The sequence below is a fragment of the Pavona decussata genome, unplaced genomic scaffold, assembly GCF_977016875.1.
Source record: "Pavona decussata unplaced genomic scaffold, jaPavDecu1.1 SCAFFOLD_386, whole genome shotgun sequence".
NCBI classification, from domain to species: Eukaryota; Metazoa; Cnidaria; class Anthozoa; order Scleractinia; family Agariciidae; genus Pavona; species Pavona decussata.
In genome coordinates, this window is record NW_028145758.1 from 3579279 (window position 1) to 3603350 (window position 24072).

At 38.2% G+C, this 24072-nt stretch overlaps 2 protein-coding genes across 3 annotated transcripts in view; one reads left to right on the forward strand and one right to left on the reverse strand.

Annotated features, from left to right (window-relative positions):
- Positions 1 to 19326, reverse strand: part of LOC146451729 (bactericidal permeability-increasing protein-like) — a 22575-nt gene extending 3249 nt beyond the window's left edge. Inside the window, exons 1-3 of one of the 2 annotated variants that reach the window (XM_085098746.1) lie at positions 19112 to 19326; positions 1196 to 1307; positions 99 to 227 (exon numbers count right to left, since the gene is read on the reverse strand). In XM_085098746.1, coding sequence (XP_084954872.1) covers positions 99 to 227; positions 1196 to 1307; positions 19112 to 19184 — 314 coding nt within the window. In that variant the 5' untranslated portion in view covers positions 19185 to 19326. Of the gene's footprint in view, positions 1 to 98; positions 228 to 1195; positions 1308 to 2996; positions 3290 to 19111 lie in introns of those variants that run through there. The other variant, XM_085098745.1, reaches the window with a different exon arrangement.
- On the forward strand, positions 3325 to 23825 carry LOC146451730 (motile sperm domain-containing protein 2-like). Its single transcript, XM_085098723.1, has 20 exons — positions 3325 to 3475; positions 3565 to 3622; positions 3948 to 4066; positions 5407 to 5446; positions 6071 to 6157; positions 7308 to 7393; positions 10717 to 10785; positions 11479 to 11539; positions 12545 to 12583; positions 13342 to 13396; positions 14528 to 14597; positions 15733 to 15794; positions 17203 to 17341; positions 18271 to 18345; positions 19519 to 19625; positions 20182 to 20281; positions 20621 to 20717; positions 21425 to 21551; positions 22193 to 22334; positions 22765 to 23825. The coding sequence occupies exons 1-20, from the start codon at positions 3464 to 3466 to the stop codon at positions 22897 to 22899; spliced, it is 1680 nt and encodes a 559-aa protein (XP_084954849.1). The 5' UTR covers positions 3325 to 3463; the 3' UTR covers positions 22900 to 23825.
- The last annotated feature ends 247 nt before the right edge of the window (positions 23826 to 24072 follow it).

Sequence of the window (24072 nt, forward strand, 5' to 3'; positions counted from 1 at the left end):
ACAACAGTTTCATTTAAAATTTAATGTAACAAATTAAAAGTCCGGCACAGTTATCAAATTTGATAACCAGGACCAGTCTATACCCAGTCTCCCCTTACCATGCACTCTGCTTGTAGTGCCAGTTAGCTCCTATGTTTCCCGAGGCGTGGTCAGCAACAATCTGTAAACCATGTTCAGGTAACAAAGACACCTTGGATTTTTGAATTATAACATTTGCAAGCTTGATCCTGGGGAAAGAAAAAAGGTGCGATTAGATTACAGACCATTCGTTTCACACTTGGTGCCTCTTTTCATGGCCTCTGAGCCATCGCCTTACCTCCAACCCCTCAACACACCTCTACTAATCTCTTACCCAGGGTCCTCAGCCTCTTCGGCGGGCGGTTACTCGCCGGGGGACCTGGAGGTTTTTCACTGCAGGATTTCTGCAGTAAAACTGATGGAACCCGTGACGGGGTAGCCTCCCACGCAGTCGTTTTGAGGGGACTCGTATTTTTTGTGGGGAGGAGGTAATACGAGTCCCCTAAAACAACTGCGTGGGAGGCTAGTTACAGGGCAGCCAGTCAAAAAAGTTTTTATGATTATGATTATGATTATGATTATGATTATGATTTCCCCAGAGTGCCTTATCGTACCCAGAGTCTTTGCCCTGCACAACCTGCCGCTGACCAAGGAGAGCAGAGACTCCGGGTACGAGATTGCCCAGAGTTATGCCCAGTGCCTCTTCTGACGACCAATCGCTGGACAAAGCCTGGAATCCCATACCGACTTCGGATTAATGATCACAGTAAACACGTTACCCTATTACACAAATATTTAAAGGAAACAAATAAAGGGTTTAGAGACATCAAGATAATAAAATATCTAAAAAATACAATGATTATGTTTGTGTTCCCCTCAATATTACTGCAACCCAATAGAGTGTTTTCACATGACGTCACGGCGGCCATGTTGGTGTCCCAAAACAAAGAAATGGCGGCCATGTTGGTGTCCCAAACTAAGCCTCTGGGAATTGAACTCTATTTTTATGCAAATACTTTCTTTTGTTTTAGTAAACCAATATGGCCGGTAGTCACGTGAATGAAAACACTCTATAGGCATTGGATCGAGCTTTAAAGCTTAATTTCACCATAGCTTTGTATGATCACTAGTGTCCAGTGGGGTTAGACTGTTAATTGAGATACATAAACTAACTTACTTGTTCAAGTCGTACTGCACAGTTCCCAGCGGAGTTCCAATGTTTCCTGTGAGTGATGGTACAGCCAAATCGTTCAGTTCCTTTGCCACAAATGGAAGAATTGTGTGTTCAACTATGGCGAAAGGCAGAAGAATGAGTAACAAGTGCTGTGATTAATCAAGATATTACGTTCTTATTGTATTTATACTTCATAAGCAGAAACGTGACCACTTCATATTACTAAGTACTAGCTATATGTTCCCATTATACTAGCCGGATTATAAATCTTTCCATACAGGAACAAAAATCTGTCCGTTATATAAACTCAGTGGATAAAATGATGCATTGCAGTTACAGAAAACAAAAATTGGTTAGGATTTGCACCGCAGAAAGTCTGTAAAAGTATTTGACTGTCTCTCGATATGCTAGCATCCTAGCCGTTCAAATTATTAAGATCAAAGCGCCACGAAGGTTATCACCACTTTCAAACTAAGAGTGGCCAGCGCGTGCACGGGCGAGTTTTATGCCTTAAAGTCTTGATTCTATCTGGTGTAGTACTATTACGAACGCACCCGAGCCCGCAATTTGAGTAGAAAAAAATAATTTCCTTTGAAATTTGTGAGATCAGATATTCAATCCGCAGAAATAGAAATTAGTGCAATTAAAAGAAACTATTTTGACTTTGTTTCTTTGAGACTGTAATTGCTAATTAAATAAAAGTGGTCACCGCGCACTTTTGCCAGCTTCCATTAATTTACTGTGAAATGACAGTTTCTTGTGGTCAGTATTGAAGGATTTAAAGGGACATCCACTGGTTCAATTCGGTGTATATCTTTTCGAAAGGCATTAATCGCCTCAGAAATTCAGATTTACCTGTAAAGAAAGTCGAAAGCTTTTAGTCCGGCAAAATGTAAGCTCAAAATTTCTTAACACTGGAAAATTAATTGCTTTCGTTTTCGGCAAGAGGAAAATATGTTGTCAAAAAGGCGCAAAAAGGTCAGCTAGCATTTTTTAAAGACAACAACATCTAATTTTGTTCTCTAAAACGTTTTGCAACTTAAACTGATTTTCAGCTGAAGCACTCGAACAGATCAAGCTGTATTAACTTACACAGGCGATCTTGCAATACAGGAGGGAAAATTTTAAGTATTTCAGTTGCTTAAATGTTCTCCTTGGGTGCTGCTGGATTTTTTACGCGAGCCTTTAGGTGTGTAAAGTACAATACATGAACGCGAGAAAAAAATCCGTTTAATTAACCCGCTTTTTATATAATTTTGAGAAAAACTTTCACGAAACATTTAACTGGTCATTCATGGTCATGTAATCCTGATTAGAAAAAAAAAACATGGAAGTAGAACTGACTTGAAACACCTGCTAAAATTCTTGGGTGCAGGGTTGACGGTCAATTAATTAAGACCAGGTACATGTATTGAAACTAAGTGAATAGACAATTAACAACCTGTTGTGACATAAATTAGTACCCTGCTGGATAAAACAAGGCTGATTCATCAATGAACAGGGCAGCGAACCAAATAAATATAACTCTATGTAATATTGTTGCGATCATGAACTATATCAGCTAGATTCCTTCAAGAAATTGATAAAGGTGTTTGAATTCATAGACCACCTGAAAATTTTAAAATGCATCTACTAATTAAAGAAATATAAGTTTATGATAACATTATTTCAGATTATAATTAAGGGTTCATTCTGTGTGGTTAGACTTCTATCACATTTAATACGATTCTGGCGATTGTCTGTACGAGACTTTGTTGTTTACAACCAATTCGTTTGATTCCTGGCAAAAATAAACTTAGATTACCGTAATCTGATGCTCTCTGTGTTATCTCTGCTTTCCACTCAGGAGACAGCTTAGGAGTCAAGGTTAAATTCATGGTCATCGATTTACCCGAAGAATCTTTTAGAGATAAAACCACAAGCGAAATCACGAGTAAGCCTGTTGTGATCTTTAGTTTCGCCATTTGCCGTTTAGCGAAAATCAATCTTATTGACCTGAATTAACATTCATGATCAAGAATCACGTCATTTTGGCTTCAGTTTACTCGGCGGTTTCTTAGCTTGAAGGGATTGCTCATCAAAAATGTATTTCGACGTTTTGAAAACATTCTCGAAGCGAATTTTTTACTGATACAACAGGTGCAACAGGTGAGCAATTACTTTCAAAATTTCCCGCCAACTTTGCCTTTCGAACGCGCGAATGCACTCCGTCTACGATACGAAATCATCCGGAAATATCCGAAGAAAACCGAAGAGACTCGTGGATCAAAGATGGCAGACGAGGTAAACAGCTTTGGGCAAGACATCTATTTTGCATTAAATTGTTTTGAATTCGTGATTTAAAAATACCACCCGTTTGTCTCTTTTGACAGAATGCGTTGGAGAGACAACGAATCAACGAGCTCAGGCGGCGATTTTTTCAAGAAAACGGTGAGCATTTTCAGGGGTCTTTGCCACACATGTAGCTACATGTTTAGTCACGGTCTTCTTCGAATATTGCCGTTGTTTTTTTTTTAACGAGCTTTGATTTTGCAGAAAAAAAAAGTGATCAAGAGCATTATTTTATGCATGATTTTCTAAGTTAAGCTATACAAAGCTGATGGGTATTTTGTTACATTATTGACGCGGCTCTCTGCTGTGGCCAATGCTTCGCTTGGACCGGTCAATCGAAACCAGGATGGATATACGGAATTCAGTCTCTTGATCATTGAACAATCAAAGTTGGTTTCGAAAGTTCCCATTTGTTAAATTTCAGGTAAAAATTTGCACGACTTCTATGAACACGACGTGAAAAGAGTTCGAGATGATGATCTTTGGCTGAGTTGCTTTTTGAAGTCTCGTAAGCAGGAAGTGAATGATTCTCTACCGGCCCTGGTAAGTTTTATACGAACGAATTTCTCGTAAATCTATCATCTGCGTAGGGCGAAAGTACCCTGGTTTGGCTAGCAAAATTTGATGGCAAATAAAATTTTCTTTATTAATATGTTAGACGAGTCCTTACGAATTATTCCCAATCCATGCCAAATCATGTCAGTGATCATGATTGGTCGGGTTCCTCTTTGAATAATAACTACCTCTTTGAAGAGACACCTGTATAATTTGGTAAAAAAAAGGAAAGTTGTACTTCGATCCCAGGTGACCCAAATAACTGCAGGTGAACCTTGTACAAGCAGATGCCTGCTATTTCCTTTGCTTTATTGCACCTTACCTATCAATGGTTTAGCCCCAAGGTTTGGGGGTGGGGGGAGGGACGAGTGTGGCCAATGTGCGAGCCAGCGAGCCAGCGAGCCAAACGTGCGAGCCATGCGAGCCATGCGAGCCAAACGTGCGAGGCATGCGAGCCAGACGTGCCAGCCATGCAAGCCAAACATGCAAGGCTTGCGAGGCACGAACAACCCCCAACATAAATGCTAACCATTAAGCTAACCGGGGAGCTACTTAAGCTAACCTTAGTGCTATTTAGGCTAACCGGAGTGTTTTTTAGGCTAACCTGAGTGTCTCGCACGTCTGCCTCGCATGGCTCACTGGCTCGCTGGCTCACAGATTGTCAAGACCTGGGAGGGACAAGGAGAATTTGGCATTAATAATTTCCATGCAGCCAGAGCCCAATTCCCACCCTCAGACACCTCTTTTTCTGCCACTGACAGGTTGTCAATTCCCTTCCTGGAGCAATTTGTGGTCGCGTGTCAAAATCCCAACCCAGGGGATAGCTCTCTGAGTCAATTTCCCGTGGTCAGGCCCCCCACCCCCATCCCCCACCCTGGGTCTTAACATTGACAGGTGCATGATAGGAACTTTCCACATGAAACAAAGGAAACAGAAAATGTCTGCCATAGGTTACCTTGTTTCTGACAAATGAAACAAATATCAGAGTATTTCTACTGTGACCCACAGGATAGCATGCTAGTCTGATCACAGCAGCTAGGCAACTGTTAGCATTTTGTCACTGGTACCCATTTATATACCAGGTTACTGTAGCTCGAGATACTTCATGTAACTATATAATTTGAATTCCTCTTTGTAATGGTATGTCACTTCCATCAATCAAAATGGACCTTCAGACATGCAGCAACATCATGCACCTCCATATAAAATAATTATACATAATTCTACCACCATACTTAGAACATGGCTATGGACAGTGTTAATATAGATGCATATTGCCATTGCGTGACTAACATGTAGTTCTTACTTTAATTTCTTATAATTGTAAGGTGGAATGTGTCAGGTGGAGAAAGTCATTTGGAGTCAATGGTATAGTTTAATAAATTGTTACTTTATTAAGTTATGTTTGGCTTATACATAAACATAACAACTTAAGTTAAGTGCAGTAGTCGGGCGATATCGTATCCTGAGTGTGAATTGGAAATTATGGATGCAGGATGATCAGAATTTAACAAATTCTTGAACAAATTAAAGTTGTATATTAAATAATTAATTAAGATTCATTGTTTTCTATACTACTAACATGTGAATAGGACTTGCATGTAAAACAAAGGTTATTTAAAGCATTTACAGGCACAGGAATCTGCTGTGATAGTACTGTCAGTGTATTCTGGCAAATATATTTAGCCAAACGACTTTCATTAGGTTTGTAGATGTAGAGATGGTTCAAGAGCTGTAAGTGGGTGTCACACTAGAGAAGGCTGATGTTTGCTTTTCCTGTTCAAATTACAGTAGCTAGACAAGTAGGAAATTGAAGAACCACTTTTCTGCCTGCACTTACTGAGAATTCTGTCATGGTGTTGGCTAGCTGAGCTTGTAGACTTGTAGTTCAAAGATTTCTTTACATATGTAGCTTATATAGGGGTAAATACTTGAAAGCTATGCACATGTCAGTAATTATAATTTAATACACTTGTAATCCTTGTTCCATAGAGCTTACAGAAAGATCAATTGATCGTAGACTGTTTGAGTCAGGCTTCCTTTTTGCACATAACCAAGATAAAGATGGCAACACCCTGGGTAACTAGCTTTAATTGTTCAGAGTCTATAGATTATTGTAGTTGTTTCTTTTAAATTTCTTTCCATATATTAAATAACTAAAGTTGATTGTTAAAGTGATCATTACTTAAATGTTTTGTTTAGGTATAACTGTTATTACAATTTCCTTACAAGTATCTTTCACCCTTTCCTGGCACTTGGAATCTAGTCTTACAGTTGAGGAGACTGCAGGGATCTAGAATTTGGACAGAAAAATGTTTTAGGGTTTGGGAATGTTTACCTTTGAATTTCAAACAGTGAACTTGAATGAACTTGAAAGAATGGCTGAGAAATCTAACCTAAGGTTGTAAGTGATTGAGGTGAACATCTCTTTCTGTAAATATATCTATTCTAATATCTGTAAAACAATATTTAATTTGAAATCATTATGCTATAAGATAGTTAGTATGTATTATGACTAGAAATACGTGACTCCCAAAACCTCGGAAAGCTAGGGCTAGGTGGACAGTTGATTCGAAGTGATGTTGTCTTTTGTCTTTGCTCTGTAGTTTCCTGATGTCTCCTTCTCCTTTGCTGCTGGTTTTTAGTTTATTAAGTTTATTTATTTTTGCCACACTACAAATATAATGGAAACAAAAAAATAGAAAAAAAAAATGTAACAATGGCAAGGAGACCTAAAAGAAACTTTGAAGCTTATATTAATTAGGCCTCCTCAGTTACTGTTTTACAAGAAGAAATCAATACAATTGCAATTTCATACGATTACAATGTCAAACGGAAGGATACAATACGAAAAGGAAAGCTACAAGAAAAGTTAATACTTAAACACATTTGTCTGAAAACTATTAATAGTTATTACACAAAAACGCTTTAAGTGCTTTCTTAAAGGAGACACAGGAGGACGAGTTGACGATTTCGTTACACAAGGAGTTGTAAAATTTAGGTCCTTGATTAAAAAAACGGGAAATTGTTTGATGTTAGTTTGACAAAGAGGCAAATGATATAAATGAGAGTTTCTTGCATGATATGAATGAATTTCTTTCTTTAAGGTGAATTTACAGTCAAATTTTAAAGGAAGGGTATGGTTTTGGTAAGAATGAATGTGTAATGAATGTATAGCCTAGCTTGTTTGTTTTATTATTATTATTTTTTTTCACTTTTTCCCCTTTAGTTATCTTTACTGGAAAACTTTACAAGAAAGATCCTCAGCAACTTTCAGAAGTTAAAAGATTTTTAGTTTTTCTCTTGGAAAAGCATGTGAGTAAAATGTGATTTACTGTCAGTATTTATTCAATTGACCACCCACCTTCAAATAAGTGCCCACCTCAAGTAAGCATCCACCCTGAAAGCCCAAAAAGTTAATATTAGGGCCACTCTGGAAGCCCAAAAACGTAATAAGTGCCCACCCCCACCCCCTCCCAATGAAAAACATCTTTAGTTATTAATATTAGCCCAGCTTGAATATTAATACAGTAAAATTAATATAAATCTTAGAAGCTACTTCATTTCGTGTTAATAATAACAGTTCTTAGCCAATCATGTTTATAGAGGAACTCTCTTGACTGTATCGAAAGAGTGAGGAAATAACGTAATTATTTCAGTTTTCAAAGATTCATGCTATTGATCTAGATATTTAGATAAGGGAATCTATCTTGAACGTGGATTTAGCTTGTGTGATAATATGTAAAAGAGATTGTCCTTTAAGAAAATGGACAGAAAAATCAGAAGCAGCAGAGAAAAGACTGCAAAAGTGTGTTTAAGACAAAAAGGAGAATAGACAAAAAAATAAGGACAGCTGGTTTCAGTGAGAAGGGGAAAATTGTGTCCTCTATATGGCTAGTTTGTCTCTCTGCATGACAAGGCCACGAACTCAACCTAACATATTTATACGCTTGCTGGATCATGCAGATGAGGCACCCATTGGCAAATTTCAAAATAGAACACCAAAGGTGGCCAGCAAAGCCTTAAGTATCAGCGAAGACTGGAACCCAGTATGTTGCCATGGTAACGAAACTGATAAGCTCATATTATGGAGCGCACATAGAACAATGTCACTGCAAAGAATCAAGCATTTCTGATACAAATTGGCTGAGATATCTTTTTTCATAATATTTGACTAAAATTCGGTTGAGTTTATGACGTCATCACTTGGCTAATTTGCATATTTTTAAAACTCGAATATCTCTGGAACAAAAAGAGATATTTGAAAGTAGTAAACAGCATTCTTCACGTACACACTGTGTTTATGTTTTAAAATGGCTCAGATTAGAAAGACGCGAATTTCGTCATAGTAGCACTTTAAATGTATGGAAAGCAGCTTTGTTAATTTGTATTTTTATTTTATTAGCTTCACAGAAGTAAGTTATATATTAACAGGCACTGGGTGGCTGCTACAGTATGGATCCAATTACTGTGGGCCAATTGTAATAAATTAAAACAATAATATTACGATGTTTGTACAGTTGACTACACTGAATAATAACCAAGTTGACTATAATAACAGACTTTATTATATGGCTGGCTCCGCGAGCGGGCAAGATGAGTCAAATCCTGCGCTGTGATTGGCTGCCCGAGCGGGCAAGATGGAGCTATCTTGCCCGCTCGGGATTACCCGTTGCCCGTCCACTTGGCATCGAAAGTTTAATCCCAACAACAATGCGGGTTTTCTTCGATTTTCTTGTTGTTTTGGGGGAAAACGCTCACTAAAAAAGTTCGGTAAACTCTCAACATTTACCTAAAGGAAAGGAAAGAGAATGGAATCGTCCTGGTGTAGTGAAAACTTTGTTTCAGCTACAATGAATGTGAGTTGAATCGGTGAGTTGCTCTGCGTGTAGTATTTTCGATCGAATTGATTTTGAAAAAACTTATTGTCTCAAGTCGAGTGCCAAATTGATAAGTTCTCTAGGTTTGCAATGACTGTATTTAAATCATACCGTAGTGGAAGTTGCGGTTAGGGTTTACAGCAGTTCAGAAAAGTATTTTTTTTAAGGTGATTCCGTTGAATTGCATTGCGCATCCTTGCTGCGCATAATTTTTTGCATCATTAAGCGCGCGCACGCACAACATTGCGGGATTTCCTTGAGGTTAAGCTCGGCAGGAAAGTAAATGGTCCTTTTCTCCTAAACGAGCACGGTGACCCCCATTTTTTAATGCATCAATTTAAATGTCATACGGTTGACTACTATATATAGCGATTTAAAGAAAAGTTTAATACTCTATTTTCAGATATTTTTATTTGAATGCTTTAAAAAGCACGTATTTAGGTAGTACTGCTTATGTGCACACGCAGAAAAATCTTTAATTTCTTTCATTCTTTTAATTCCAGTTCAATGAAAATAGTTTGTTGTGTAAGATTAAAGTAAATTTTGTTGAACTGTTTCGATATTTTAATGCAAGAAATTAATTTTCCTAGAAATAATAGTTCCCTTTTCTGATAACTAGCGTTCCAAATATAAACCTCGTGGGTCATCTATTTACTATAATAGCCATCCAGGTTGTACAAAAAAGAGCACGGTGACCCCCATTTTTTATTGCATTTTTTTAGTGCTCATAACATAGTCATGAACTGGACCAAGTCTTAGACAATTTTAAATACTCCTTCTTTTTCAGCGGAATCACCTTAAGTTCGCCGAAGAAGCTCACGTTTTTAATTTAGCCGCGTCTTGCTTGTTGTAAACAACAAAATCTTGTCAAAGTTTCGCCCAGTTTTCTGACTTATCCGCTCTTTTTTTCGGCTTATGTTTGCACATAATCTCAAAATCTATTGTTTCTTTCAAGAATAAATGATTGGAAGCCGAAAACTGTGTAAAAAATTTTATTATTTATGCCACCGCGCGATCGGCTGAAAATGGCGAGTTTGCCGGATTCTATTCAAATCTTCCCGCTCATGCGAAAATCTAAATTTTTCGTTCTCAATAATTGTATACTCCCTTTAAGCCATTATAAAGTTAGAACCCTAAGATAATTTAGGATTCCTTGTTTTCCACGATTACATGCTAATCCAAAAATGCACTGAAAATAAATCTTGCACCGGCCGGCTAATGAAGAATTTCTTTCCGAGTAGAGCAGTTTCATGTCGTGTTTTGTTTTGTTGTTGTAGTTTAACTTGATGGTAAAGCCATACAATAAATCCTTTATTGACCAAGCTTGTTCGGACAAGATGGCTGGATATTGGCCTCGTTCTTTTTTTGCGTTTTTATAGACCTCGACTTCGTCTCAGTCCATAAAAACGCAAAAAAATAACTTGGCCAATATCCAGCCATCTTGACCTCGCGCTTGGTCAATAACGCATATATAAAAACTGCAAAAAAGAGAACAAAAAAATGTTTGTAACATGTTAACTTTAAGTGACCTAGATTTGCAAGTTTGTTAGTCAGATTGCAGCATTAAGTTAACATGTCTGATCACTGTAACAATTATTACCACAAAGTAACCAGGCCCATTGTGTAAACGGGACAGTATTAATGTCTGGGTGACATTTGGAACAAGTCTGTATGTCTGAAACAAATTTGCTACTTGTGCTACAAATTAAATTATCTAATAACTTAGTGAAGAAATTTGTTTATTATTTGCAAATGCAGGCAAGAATGTTTCCAGGGAGGAAAATAACTATGATCTTCGATATGCAAGAGACTGGTCTTGCACAAATGGTATGAAATTAAGTTTTGTATGCTTAAGTAGAAGTTATACTGAGTCAAACAAATGAGAAGACTTAGCCATGTAATTATAGTCAACTGGTTTGTCTCCCACCTGTTGGGATGTTTAACAAATGTTATGTTTAGTTTGACTGCATATTTAGTTCACTGATTTATAGCGTCACAATAATATTAGTACTGCAGTACTAAATAACTTTGACACTTTCAGTGAACATTGAACCTAGGGGCAGTTCACTAGTCTAGGACTAATAAAAAATAATTGGGCTTTGCTACACTAAAATTTAAGGTTTCCTAGCCACTGGGCTATATATACGGTAGTCCCATATTGATAAAAAGAGGTTCTAGAAGAAGAAGTAAACAAACTAAGAAGAAACAAAAATAAAGAAAGGAAGAAAGAAAGAAAGTGGGTTTTATTGCAACTTTATTACTTAAACATGGTGGACCATAAACATTAGATGGTGCCTTTTGACTAGTAAATTTTACACCCCACTTAAGCCCAAAGACTTATTAATAGTTAGTGAAAAAGATAAGTTGGAGCATTGACTTTAATAAAGTTATTATTAATAAGTATTATAATAATTATAATATTATGCTGTCTCCACTGCAATTTTTAAATAAATGCACAGTTATTTGTATCACTGAGCCTGGTAGAAGTTAGGATTTTGATAATATACTTTTTTTTCGTAGGACATGGATTTTATAAAATTTATCATACAGTGTTTTAGGGATTATTTCCCTTGGACATTAGGTATGTGATTACATGCTACATATAACCAGTAACATGAGAATGAACACATCAGTGACAATCATTTTGGTAATTAAAATAATCATTGATTATGTCAAAATCCAGTCAATATCAGCATAATGTGGATATATAAATTTTGGTCAGATGTCTATGTTATTTCGGTAAATAATTTTTACGTGAACCAGAGCAGTGTACTAGTTGCAGAGCATCCTGATCATGTCATATGTGGGTTGAGTTTGTTGTTGGTTCTCATCCCAGCTCCAAGGGTTCTTTATTTGGTTCTCTAGTTTTCCTCCTTCCGCATAAACCAAAGCTTCAAAATTCCAATTTGACTAGGAAACAGTGGATGAAGGGCCACTCATTGAATATGCCACTGAAATTCTAAGTTTATTTATTTTTACTTTATTTAATAAACTGTGTAAATAAAGACATTTTTTCTGGAATTATGTGAAGGTTAATTTTCCAAGATTTTGCAAATAATTAATCACAAATGACTGCCATTATTGTAGTGTGTACTGGCCATTGTCAAATAATTACTTGTCTACTGACATGAGGCAATTCTTCAAGTTTTTTTTAAAAAATAAATACAACAGTTGAACATTTCACACATTAAAACAAGTCTATATATAATGGCAATTTATTTAATTGAGGAGAGATTTTGAGCAAAATATTTTATTACCAGACATTTTTGCTGATAAGTGAAAATCTGACGTTGTGAAAAGACAAATTATTAAAATAAGTCATTTGAATACTTACTTACTTACTTACTGACTGACTGACTGACTGACTGACTGACTGACTGACTTACTTACTTACTTACTTACTTACTTACTTACTTACTTACTTACTCTGTCAACAAATGAACTTCTTTTAAAACGTATGAGGAATAATTAATAATTTTTCCAACCAGGAAGACTGTATTTTAAACAGCAATTTAATTTTGAGACTCTGCTCATCAGATTGCTGCTCTTGTTGCTAATGAAGAAATTCTTTTTCTCTGGTTATTAGCTTGGTTGCTAGTTGTTGAGTTACCCTGGATTTTATCAGGTAACTAAATTGTTTCATTGTTTGATAGATTGTGCAGTTCCATAAAATATCCATACCCCTCCCCCCATGGAAGGTTTTTTGTTTTGCACCCCCCCCCCCTCCTCTCAAGGAAATTCCAGTTTAGCTTCATAGAACTTTGTTTCTAAAATTTTGAATTTTAAGATCCCCCCTCCCACTAGGAATTTCCGATGACCTTCCTTGGGGTGGGTATAGATTTTTTCTGGAACTACACATTTTATGTTGTACAACTTTGAGAATGTAAACATTGTATTTTCTTCTTCACAAACTGTGTGAAGGGGGCATAGCTAGGCAAACAAAAAAGATCCTCATGAATTCCATTTTGCTACAACTCAAAACTTACTGTATTTCATACTTGTCAGTGAATTAAGCACAGTGGTGTGATATTAAGGACATGAGACTTGATATCAAAGTTGCTAGTTGGCAAGTGGGATCTGAATTTATGTCCCCTCCTTTGCCCCTTTATCTCTGTATCTTATGCTCCTTCCTAAATGGTATCTTCCACAAGGAGCAAGTGGCTGGTAATCGAGCCTCTTCCACATAACTGATACTTAATGATTAAATTATAATGTCAGTATTAGGTAATTCCTATTGTCATGCTATTGTATCATCATGAAAATTGAACACTTCCTGGATTGTTTTGCAGTTTTCATAGTTTTTTTTATTACTGCAGTCCCTGTTGACAGTTAAAGTGCTGTTTATATTAAGCTCCATGTCGTATGCTTTGTTTCCTGTATCAGCTGCATGGAAAATTGTCAAGTCCTGGTTGAGCCCTGAAGCTGTTAATAAAATCAGGTATAAGCTACCTTAAGTGCATCAGAAAAAGTCCTTCAGGAGCGTGTTTCGGATACAAGAAGAAATCAAATGATAAAAGATGATGTTGATTGTCTTTTGTATGAGATGCTCTACATTAATTGCCTGAATGTGCAAAGTGACTCAGGTGTCGTCCACACGTATCCGGAAATTTGTGAAAACGCAAATTTTTTTTACGAATACGGCTTGCGTCCACACGTATCCAGCGTATTTTCCGGCCGTATCCGAAAATTTTTGAAAACGCTCTCGTGTGGACGGTCGTATCCGGAAATTTTTGAATACGCTTTCGTCATTCTCTTGGATCCAGTCTTCACGGCGAGCATTATAAACAAACATGGCGTACAGCAAGCCGGGTTGTAGCTTCTTTCTTAGTTGCTCTGATTTCTAGTTTGATATCATGCGTTCAGATAAATGCAGCTGCGATAAATTTACACAACCAATACATTAGAGATCGACAGGATGTTTTGAGATTGTTATTCTGGATACAACCAAGAAGGAAAAGCGCATAGTGGGGCAATTTTATCAGTGGCACAACGATCGAAGAAGAATGGAGAGAGAATTTTAGAACTGCGAACTAGAGCAAATCAGAAAATTTCCGGATACAATCGGGGCTGAAAACGATTCGAATACGCTGCGTGTGGACGCGAAAATTTTCGCATCCGCAAAAAAATATTTGCAGAAAAAAAAATTTCCGGATACGTGTGGACATGGCCTCAATTCGCGCCAGACTGTTTGTGTGACAGCGACAATGCTTTTCTTATGCTAATTTATTCGGTTATTTCTGACAATTTTTCAGCATTTACAAAGAGGAGCTGTGAGATAAACAGGGTCTAATTTACACTTCAGCTTGATAATGGTGTTTTGAAGATGCTGAAACGTTTTTTATTATTTTAGATTTGTTACAAACATCTAATACAGTAGTATATACATTGATTTTAGTGAATGATACAGTTGTATAAATGTGTAGTCTACACAATAAACAATATAGTGTAAATATTCATTTTAATGCAGTGATGAATAATTAATTATTGTTAATATTATCGTTGTTGTTGTGAAGAAATTTAAGGTGCTAATCATTGACATTTTCCTTCTCACTCTGCTTTTGTCTCCTAGATTTTTAGGCAAAGCTGAACTTTTAGACTTGATTGATGAAGATAAACTTCTTACAAGATTAGGTGGAACGGTTAGTTTGTTCAAGCTTTCCATTGCTAGCTAGTCAAATAAAACTGGGTAGTTTCTAGATTTTCTGTGCACTAATTTCTAACCAGGTTTAAGGAAAATCAATTCACAGGTTCTGAAGTGGGGAGAAGGGGTCCAAGATATCTGCTTGCTGAACACAGTTTACCACCCCCCCCCCCCCCCATCCCCTTTCCCACTCGTGGTCACCTTGGTCACCTTGCTAAATTGCCCAGCAAAGCTCTAGCCTGTTCGAGATCAGGTTCTCATTCGTGTGTAATATTGAAGCATATTGAATCTAGTCAGGTGCATGTAAACGCCTGCCCTGGATACCAGAGGTTTTTGCATGGGGTAGGATCATAATCATCCAAAGACCATCAGGCTAACTCAATGAATGGTAAAGCCACAAGAAAATAAACCTCTGCTTGGGAACCAGAAAGTGTTCAAGGAAAACCTCTGGCACCCAGGGAACTTCAGTGTGATAATGCCCTTTTCACAGAGTTACTTTCTGGTAGAGAACTGATGGTGAAATTATAATCAAACACTTATGTGTTTTAAATATCTGTGGAGTGCTTTTACATTGGTCATGATTTTAGCAAAATATTTATTTGCCCACAAAAGTAATCATCATCGTCGTCGTCATCATCGTCATCATCATCATCACTATCGTCATCATTATCGTCAATCGTTAGAGTGCATAAGTGGCACACCAGGCTTCGGCAATAACCAATAACATCGACAGTAATAGCTGAAGGCTGCTGAACAAAAAGTGACATCACCAGTAAATTCTTGAAAATTGGCATTATGTGTAAAGTTGTCCACGCTCTATGCTGCGTTCAAAGACGTCGTCTCGTGTAACATAAGCTTAAAGGAGAAAGAACATTAATTACAAGGCTGTTGTCAAGTGAAACGTCTTTTTCTCCTCAGACTCTCAGACTTGAGAGGCCATTAGAGTTGGTCATGTTTTTTTCCTGTTTAGTCTGCCGGCTTTTTAAAAATTTGAAAATTCTTTGAATTACATCCATGTATGATGGTCTAAAGTCTGGACCAGTTTAGAAATATTATTAGATACTGTACCGAAGAAGAAACAAAAGGTTTTGTCGATAAACCTAAAATAATTCTTGTATCGACTGTCTTTGCAGGATACCTATGAATATTCTTATCCGCCCACGAAAGAATCTCTTGGTATTGGACCTGTAGATACGTAAGTTTGCACTTGTTATACAACTTATACAACCAATAAGCGTTTGTGTAAAACTATCGTGACGACGATATGACAAGCAAACCTTGTGGAACCAATCTTTTCGAAGTTGTTAAGCTGATTCCCTCAAAATAAAAGTTGTCGTAAAAAATTTTTTCAAACTTTCTGTGGTTGTTTACTAGTATGTTTTATTTCAAAAATACAATAAAAATTATAGGTCAGCGCACCCGCGAAAGAGCTACGGTTCATTCAAGTTTCTTCGTAATTGCTTGCAATATTCAGTTTCAAATATGAGTCTGTTTAATTAGTTTTTTCCATGTCTGGTGAGAACAAAAGTAACACGGCATAGACAAAGAAGAACTTAGAAAAACAAGTTAAACATAGAATGTATCAAGCATAAGCAGCAGTTAAAGGTACATTCCTTGGCAGGGAAGCACAATGTGAAATAGTATTGACCCAAAGCTTTTCTTGCCTGCTTGTTCTTAGTATCACTATTTTATACTCGCGAGCGGTAAGCAAGCTCGTGTTTCTGACGATGACTCATTTTTCTGTCGTCAATTTTTTCTAAACATTTCAACGTAATGAAGATAATAGCTAAGTTAAAATAACGCGACAGAAAAAAGAACAGATCCGACGGTGCTCGTTTAGAAATTGTGCGCAGTAAAGACGCTGTTACACTAGGCAATTTTTCTAGCAACTTGTCTCGCAATTTTGTTTTGACACAAGTTGCATGAATCGTTGCGTAGAGTAACATTACCTGAAATACATGAGTACATGAATCGCTTTTTGTTGTTGTTGCGGAAACCGTTGTGCAAAGTAGAAGTCGGTTCTACTTTGTGAAACGGTGACTGCAACAAAAACTTTGCAAGACTTACTCATTTCAGGGCATGTTACACTAGGCGTCGATTCGTGTAACTTGTGTCGCAACGGCGCAACGAAATGGCGAGTCAAGTTGCAAGACCAATTGCCTAGTGTAACAGCGCCTTAAGGACGGCGCCTACTAATAACGAAATATTTTTGCGCGGTTCATGACTATGCAGAAAAAGCAGATCTAAGCAGGGCCTATTGAAATCCAAAAAGAAAATTGGGGTAACCACGCATTTTTTAGAGATAATTAAGCAACAATTGTTCTAAAAAGTAGTAAAATACAAAGCAATGCAACTTGCTAAGTTCTTCTTTCTCCGCATAGTTTTAAACCGGGCAAAAATATCCCTGTATTAGTAGGCACCACCCGTAGGAAATCCGAGTATCTCGCGATGCGTAGAATGTATGCGCAGGAACAACAGTAGGCACCGTCCTTAAGAATGCGCAGTACAATTCAATGGGATCACCTTAAGCGGTCTTTTTTTAAAACTAATATATTTAATTGCATTTTGGTAAAATTGAGTTTTACCTCCTTATCCGTCATCAGTTTAGAAGATGTACAAGCTACAAATGGTCTCTCCCAAAGTCTGGACTTTGATGATGATAGTAGTGAAGAGCTGCCCAATCAGATTCCGTCACAGTCTTCTGAAGAACGTGAAGAAGCTCCAGTGACATCAACAAAAAAGGTATCAATAACTCTCGGAAGTAAAAGGTTGGCTTTGGTAAGCTGATTTTTGACAAGTTTAAAACCTTGACCATTCCTGGCGTGGTTTACACGGATTCCTGCTCTTGACACGGGTTACACTTTTTCCCGCGCTTGGCACCCTTTGTACTTTTTCCCGTGCGTGGGACCTTTACACTTTTTCCCGCGCTTGGCACCAAGTGCCCTTTTTTCCCGTGCATGGTATCCCTTGCACTTTTTCCCGTGCTTGGCACCCTTTGCACTTTTTCCCGCGATTAGCACCCTTTGTACTTTTTCCCGTGCGTGGGACCTTTGCACTTTTTCCCGCGCTTGGCACCAAGGGCACTTTTTTCCCGCGCATGGTATCCCTTGCACTTTTTCCCGCGCTTGGCACCCTTTGCACTTTTTCCCGCGATTGGCACCCTTTGTACTTTTTCCCGCGATTGGCAGCCTTTGCACTTTTTCCCGCGATTGGCACCCTTTGTACTTTTTCCCGCGATTGGCGCCCTTTGCACTTTTTCCCGCGATTGGCACCCTTTGTACTTTTTCCCGTGCGTGGGAGCTTTACACTTCTTCCCGCGCTTGGCACCAAGTGCACTTTTTTCCCGCGCATGATATCCCTTGCACTTTTTTCCCGCGCTTGGCACTGGTTGCAGGTTCCCCGCGCTCCACCGGATGCATTTTACCTACCCTTAGCACCGACTGCAAATTTCCCGCGCCCAGCATAGGTTGTCATTTTTCCGCATATTTTTCTTGTATCAAACAGAGATTGAGTGATTGTATGTTTCAGGCCGCTTGACTCCAGCTACGTGTTTTCCCGCCTTTAGCGCTGACTCCATATTAATGCGTTTAGTTCTGATTAGCTTATTATTTCCTTTTCGGTCAGATAGTGGTTACACAGAAGTATTTTGGTTGTGACTTTTTTCGTTTAAGGTAACTTTTGAAGATGTGCCTTCAACATCAAACCAAGGTCGTGACAGTTTTTCTTCCTCAACGACCACAAAACAGGTATTTTAACGGAGCCAGCAGTTTTAGTAGCAACAAATTCATTTGATGTTTCATTACCACGTATGACCACTGTTTATAGTCTTGCCTTTACGTTTGATACAAGCCATGAAGTCCAAGAATAAGCGTGTACTTCAATGGAAGTATAAAAGCAAGCACTGTACCTGCCAGCTGTCCTGATTTAATCGGAATTGTTTATTATTCCGTGGCAGAACATAATTCTTAGTTTATTTTTCTGTAATCACAGCCTGAGTTGACTTACAACATTTTTTGACGTCATTCTATGGTCTATAAGAGAATAGACCATAGAAAACTGCCATCGATTTGTTTAAAAATGTTCAACCGGTTCAAATACAAGTGGAGCGCGTGGATAGCGTGGACAGAAATTTTCGGATCAGTTGCGCAAAATTCCCATACCATTTTGTTAGCTTCGTGTATCATCAACTAAATTGTTCGATTTACTAATCAGATTTGTAACTGAAAACGAAGTTCTTCGCCCGGAGGGGTAAAGTGCCTTGAAGTTTGGCTTGACTTTAAGAATAAACTGGTAGAGTTTTTAGTAAAATAATTACTGAATTGGCAAAGCCGCACACTTGTTGCACAAACCGTATGTAAGCATATCTTGTTAGGTACAAGGTGGCCTCAACTATAAGCCTGGTGGTTTCTAGAGGTCACCTCGCCATACATTAAACAATGAATTAATTGTAAATATATTAGGAAAAAGGCAAATAAACGTCAAACGTCAAGAAACGTTTCTGTAGTTACTAACCGAAAATTGTGACTAAACGGAAGGCGTCCCTGGATTCCACTGGTTCCCTTGGAAGTAGGTTCTCGGCCATCATTACTCTTGGAAAAAAGAGTAGCCAAAGGTCAAACCCAAGGGAAAACAAGTGCAGTACCAATGGTGCAGTATTATTATACGATTTTTTTTGTGATTCGATTCAGCTTGAAGCTTGAGTTCATTCGTATTCACTTCTTGGCTATTCGCGTGTTAGCGTTGTTTCGTTTTTTTTTTTCCTATATTTTCGATACAAACTCTTGTGGTTTCGCTTTATGTTGAAATCATTCATTTCACTTCATTTCACTGTTCAGTTGTTCTATTTATGTTTGCGCCGCTCACAAAGTAACGCTTGAATATACCCACGGGGATCAAATAAGTTTGAAATTCTTTTTCAGAGGGAGAGCTCCAGCAAGTCCGCGATACGAGCCGTTCATTCACGGTCATCTCAAAGACGAGCTCCTCCAGACGGCTTTGTGAACACAGCGAGTTTACTTAGTATTACGTAAGTGTCTTTCAATCCATCTTGAAGATCCCGAAGCGTTCGAAAATCCTACGAAGATTCTTTGTAGCTTCCACGGAGCATTTGCGAAGCTCCATCGCTTAATGTGTCATTAAACCGTATTGTTTAGACGCCCTCCTCAGCCGTCATTGAAGACGGCCGCAACTTGCCAGTTTTCATGTGATGCTAAGTTCTACGTTTCTAGTTTGTTCGTATTTCAACCCGTTTTCTTCCTCGCCAACACTAGTCATCCTTACTTCCCAATGAGTTCCTCTAGTATTTGCCTACTGCCGTACGAAAGCACATGTTTGGTTTTCCTTCGTTTGGTGCTTTCTTGACTGAAACCACCTTTAAAAAACGCAGACAGTGGAAATCCACCTTAAATGAGAATGACAACAACCAGAAAACTACAGAGGATAGGAAACAGGAAACAGTGTTAGGTCTTATCTCGGATAATAAAGGAAGAGTTTACCAATATGTTTGTTAATAGGTAAGTACCCTAATTTTCAATTGAATGGTCATTCTTATCACTAAACTTTGGCGGATTTTTCCTTTACAGGCCTTCTGAGGAATTAGTATTTAGCGGAACAACTTCAACCGGAGAAATTCTTCAATCTTTGTCACTCTCCAACAACACGTTATCAACGGTCGCTTTTAAGGTTTGTATTTCCTCTTCCCCGTTAGTTTTCGCAGTTTCGTATAAAAATAAATTTGTTTTCTTAGCATTTTAAACTCAACGAATTCAGTTACATCTGGGATACTAAGTCTGCGGGAAGTTTGTCTGAAGGGTTACAGTTTAAGGTTAAGAAAAGAGAATACCAATTTTTCAATGTCTTGTTTTTTTGTTAATATATGTCGTAGGATTGGCGAAGCCGAAGTACCATTAAACTTGAACTTTCTGTTTGTTACTTTTCATGTCTAAAACTCAGTAGCATCTTAGTACATTTTAATTTGCCATTTCATAATCTTTTCACATTTGTTTCTATATAATTATGCAGGTAAAGACGACCTCTCCAGAGAGTTACCGTGTCCGCCCCAGTTCTGGAGTGATCCCCGCCACCTCATCTGCTGAAGTCAGCGTCTTTCTACAACCAGGTGAGAGCAGGATACAACTAAGCTGGTCATAGTCTCCCCTGTTGCTGTCTCACTTGCCATTTCTCCCAGGGATTAGGTTTCCTTTCACTTGCTGAAATAGACAGGACAGACTACGCTAAATGTAGAATGGATACATGGGTTTAACGTTTTGCTTTATCGCTCTCTGTAGCCTAAGACGGCTATAGGTCCACTTTTAGAGACCCAAGTATGCCCCCTCCGACCCTGTCGTCGATCAGTTGTTATTGCCGCTGGAGAGTAATTTAAGTCTCATCCACTCTTTAGTATTTACAACTTACATTTTCCCCATTGTGAATTTCGAGTGTCTCTTTCTAGCGGGTGGCGTGGCATTATTCTCAGCCTTTTTCTTCTGCTTCTCCTTCGTCTTGATTTTTTTTATTTTATTTTACTATTATTATTTTTTGTTGGTTTTGTTTTTTTTTTGTTTTTTTAGTGTTCAACTACAGTGGAGCCTCTTTTTTACGATATGGCAAGGGGACAGCAAAGTCATATCGTTAAATCGGAATATCGTTGTAAACGAATTTATAAATAACTTTTGCCGGGACACAGAATGTTGATCGTTAAATCGGAATATCGTTAGATCGATGTTCCACTGTGTTCCATCTGCAACATTTAAGTTTAAGTATTAAATAAATCGTATCTTCGATATGACCAGGTGAAAATCAACTCTTGTGTTACTTCTATTACAGGACACGCAGCGAGCGTTATCAGAGATAAATTCTTGGTGATGTCGACCGAGTTACAAGACGAAAAATCGCCCGGTGAACTTGCGGCATTGTGGAAGACGATACCCAAGACAAATATAGTTGAACATAGGTATGTACATGTGTGTTTTGTGATCTCTTTTGTTTAACAAAGCCTTAAGTCCGCAAAGTATTGCGCCCGACAATTGCAGTAAACCGCTAACGCGTGCACCAATGAGAACTCGAAGCGCAGCATGTGGCGGGTACTCTGATGTGTATTTTGTGCCATGCGCGCTGGCCCACTCGCATGAAAAAGTGTAACCGGTGCCAAGCGCGGGAAGTATGTGGCGTGTGCCAAGCGCGGGAAAACATAGTGGGCTATTCGGAGAGGCTCTGCCCGAAACAAGTGCCTTTTCACTCTTGCCGTATACGAAAGGGTAGGAAAATTTAAAGTTTTATTTTTGTAGTTTAGCAGTTAAATCCAATTGTTAGAAAGGGTGGCAAAAACTAAGCAGACATCATGACAGAAATTACAACGCAAAGGTTACGCTTGCCACCTGGAAAAATAAACAAGGCGGGGCAGTATTTGGAAAGCAAGAAAGGGACATACAACTTTTTGTTTTATGTATGTGAAAGGGGGGCTGATTGCGGTAAAAGTTGGTATAGGAAAGGTTGATGGTTTGAACTGGCGGACGGCACCTTCCCCTTTGACTCCCCGCCCTGTTCCTGGGATTAATTACAAAACGTATTAACTGTGCATCCATTTGTCTTCAGACTCCGATGCCGGTTTGTTGCGTCCAATTCTCAGCTTTCTAATCAGTATTCCGATATCGCTGAGGGCAAGCCAGTCACTTTGAGTATGGCCATTGACAGTATTGAATCACTTCAAAGACAGCTCAATGATGTCGAGAAAAAGGTTGGTTTGTTATCATCCATGAAATATATATACTTGAGAACATCTTTGGATCTTTGCTGGAAAACTTGGGCACCAATTCGATTATCAAATTATTAATGAAATGGTGGGGAAAGGTCGCTTGACCTCAACGGAAAATGTTTGGAAAATGGTCGGGCTGAGCATTGGAAGAAAAACTTCAAGTATAGCAATTTACCCCTTTTAACTAAAATCAGCTACAGTTAGAATTCAATGATAGCATCATTCGAGAAACCAACTCAAGACAGGAAAGTGACCCGATTATTTCAGTGAACTTTTTAAAAAAATTTTGAGCGACATTCCGTGGCTCTTTTAACCATGAACAAATGCCCTGCAGTGTAGCAAGTAGCTTCGTGATGTAGTTTACGTTCGTTTAGGAGTAAAATAATTTTTTTCTTCTTTCTTTCTTTTTCAGCTTGATGTTACGAATAAGAAAATTGTCCACATAGAGGAAGGCCTTCGCGTTTTTATTAAAGTTCAACTGGGACTGTTTTCTGCAATGGTAGTTTTATTCGCTATTGTGATGTACTATGCAACACACTCCATGTAAGGCATCATCAAATATCGTGCTCACAAGTCCATTGGTTGCAAACTACATTGTGGTCATGGAAACCTCGAGATAAAACATAATTTGGAGGGCGGTGGATTTTACACTATCACCAGCAACCTTGTCTTAAATCACTCTAGAAGCATGGTTCGGATCATGCTGTTTGTGCAGCCGAATAGCGTAATTTAACTGAATGAGTTTTTTAGTGATTTTATTTTGGGTACTAAGATATCCATCACATAAAGAAACACTAGGTTAAGGACGATGCCTCTTAATACAGAGGGAAATGTCATCATGTTTAAATTCTCCCAATTTGTTTCGTAAAAACTGATATATGATCAATAGTATGAAGGAGAATTTGCATGTTGATATCTTTTTGTTACTGCGCACATGTTCTGCGCATCTGGGGATGACGATGCCTACTAATACAAAGGTATTTTGAGCTGTTTGTGACTAAGCGGGGAAAACAGATCTTTACGAGGGCTATTGGAATTCAAAATGAAAATTGGGGCTAAGCACGCATGTTTTAGAGATATTTAAACTTTAATTTGGACATAAACATGCCATACATTGTTCTATATTTTAAAGCTTTTTAGAATAATAGTTGCTTGATTATCTCTGAAAAATGCGTAGTTACCTCCAAATTTCATTTTTTGTATTTTTATAGCCCTTGGTAGGATCTGCTTTTCCTGCATAGTCGTAAACTTCGCAAAAAATACCCCAGTATTAGTAGGCACCCGGCGTCCTTAAAGTATTTGACGCCGGCAATGTGAAGCCTACACGCCAACCTCTTCTAAGGAAGCCAACTCATTGCACAGATCGTGTTTATAATTTAGGCTTAATTTATGCTCGTGGAGTATGCAACTGTTAGTGGAATGGGTGTGAGGAGGAGGAGGGAGCAAATAAGATTAGGTCTCGTCTTGGAGAATGTACAAAATCAGTTGGGTTGTGGGGAATAACGGACAAAATAATAAAAGCGCAGGGAGGGGGGGGGGGGATGGCGAATCATCGTTGTAGTTGGTATTCATTGTAGATATTTTTGGTTGAAAAACCAAATCACTTGAGGGAAAATGATGTCAAATAATGTAATGTCGGCTGCCACTTGAAATGAATTGAGCACGTTAAAAGTGTGAGGCTAGAATGTGAAAAAAGCTTTCAGTAATCGTTTCTGCGACA

Coding starts and splice junctions, on each gene's coding strand:
- LOC146451730 (XM_085098723.1), top strand. Junction 20,282..20,620: donor TATCAACGGTCGCTTTTAAG/GTTTGTATTTCC, acceptor ATAATTATGCAG/GTAAAGACGACCTCTCCAGA. Junction 21,552..22,192: donor ACAAATATAGTTGAACATAG/GTATGTACATGT, acceptor ATTTGTCTTCAG/ACTCCGATGCCGGTTTGTTG.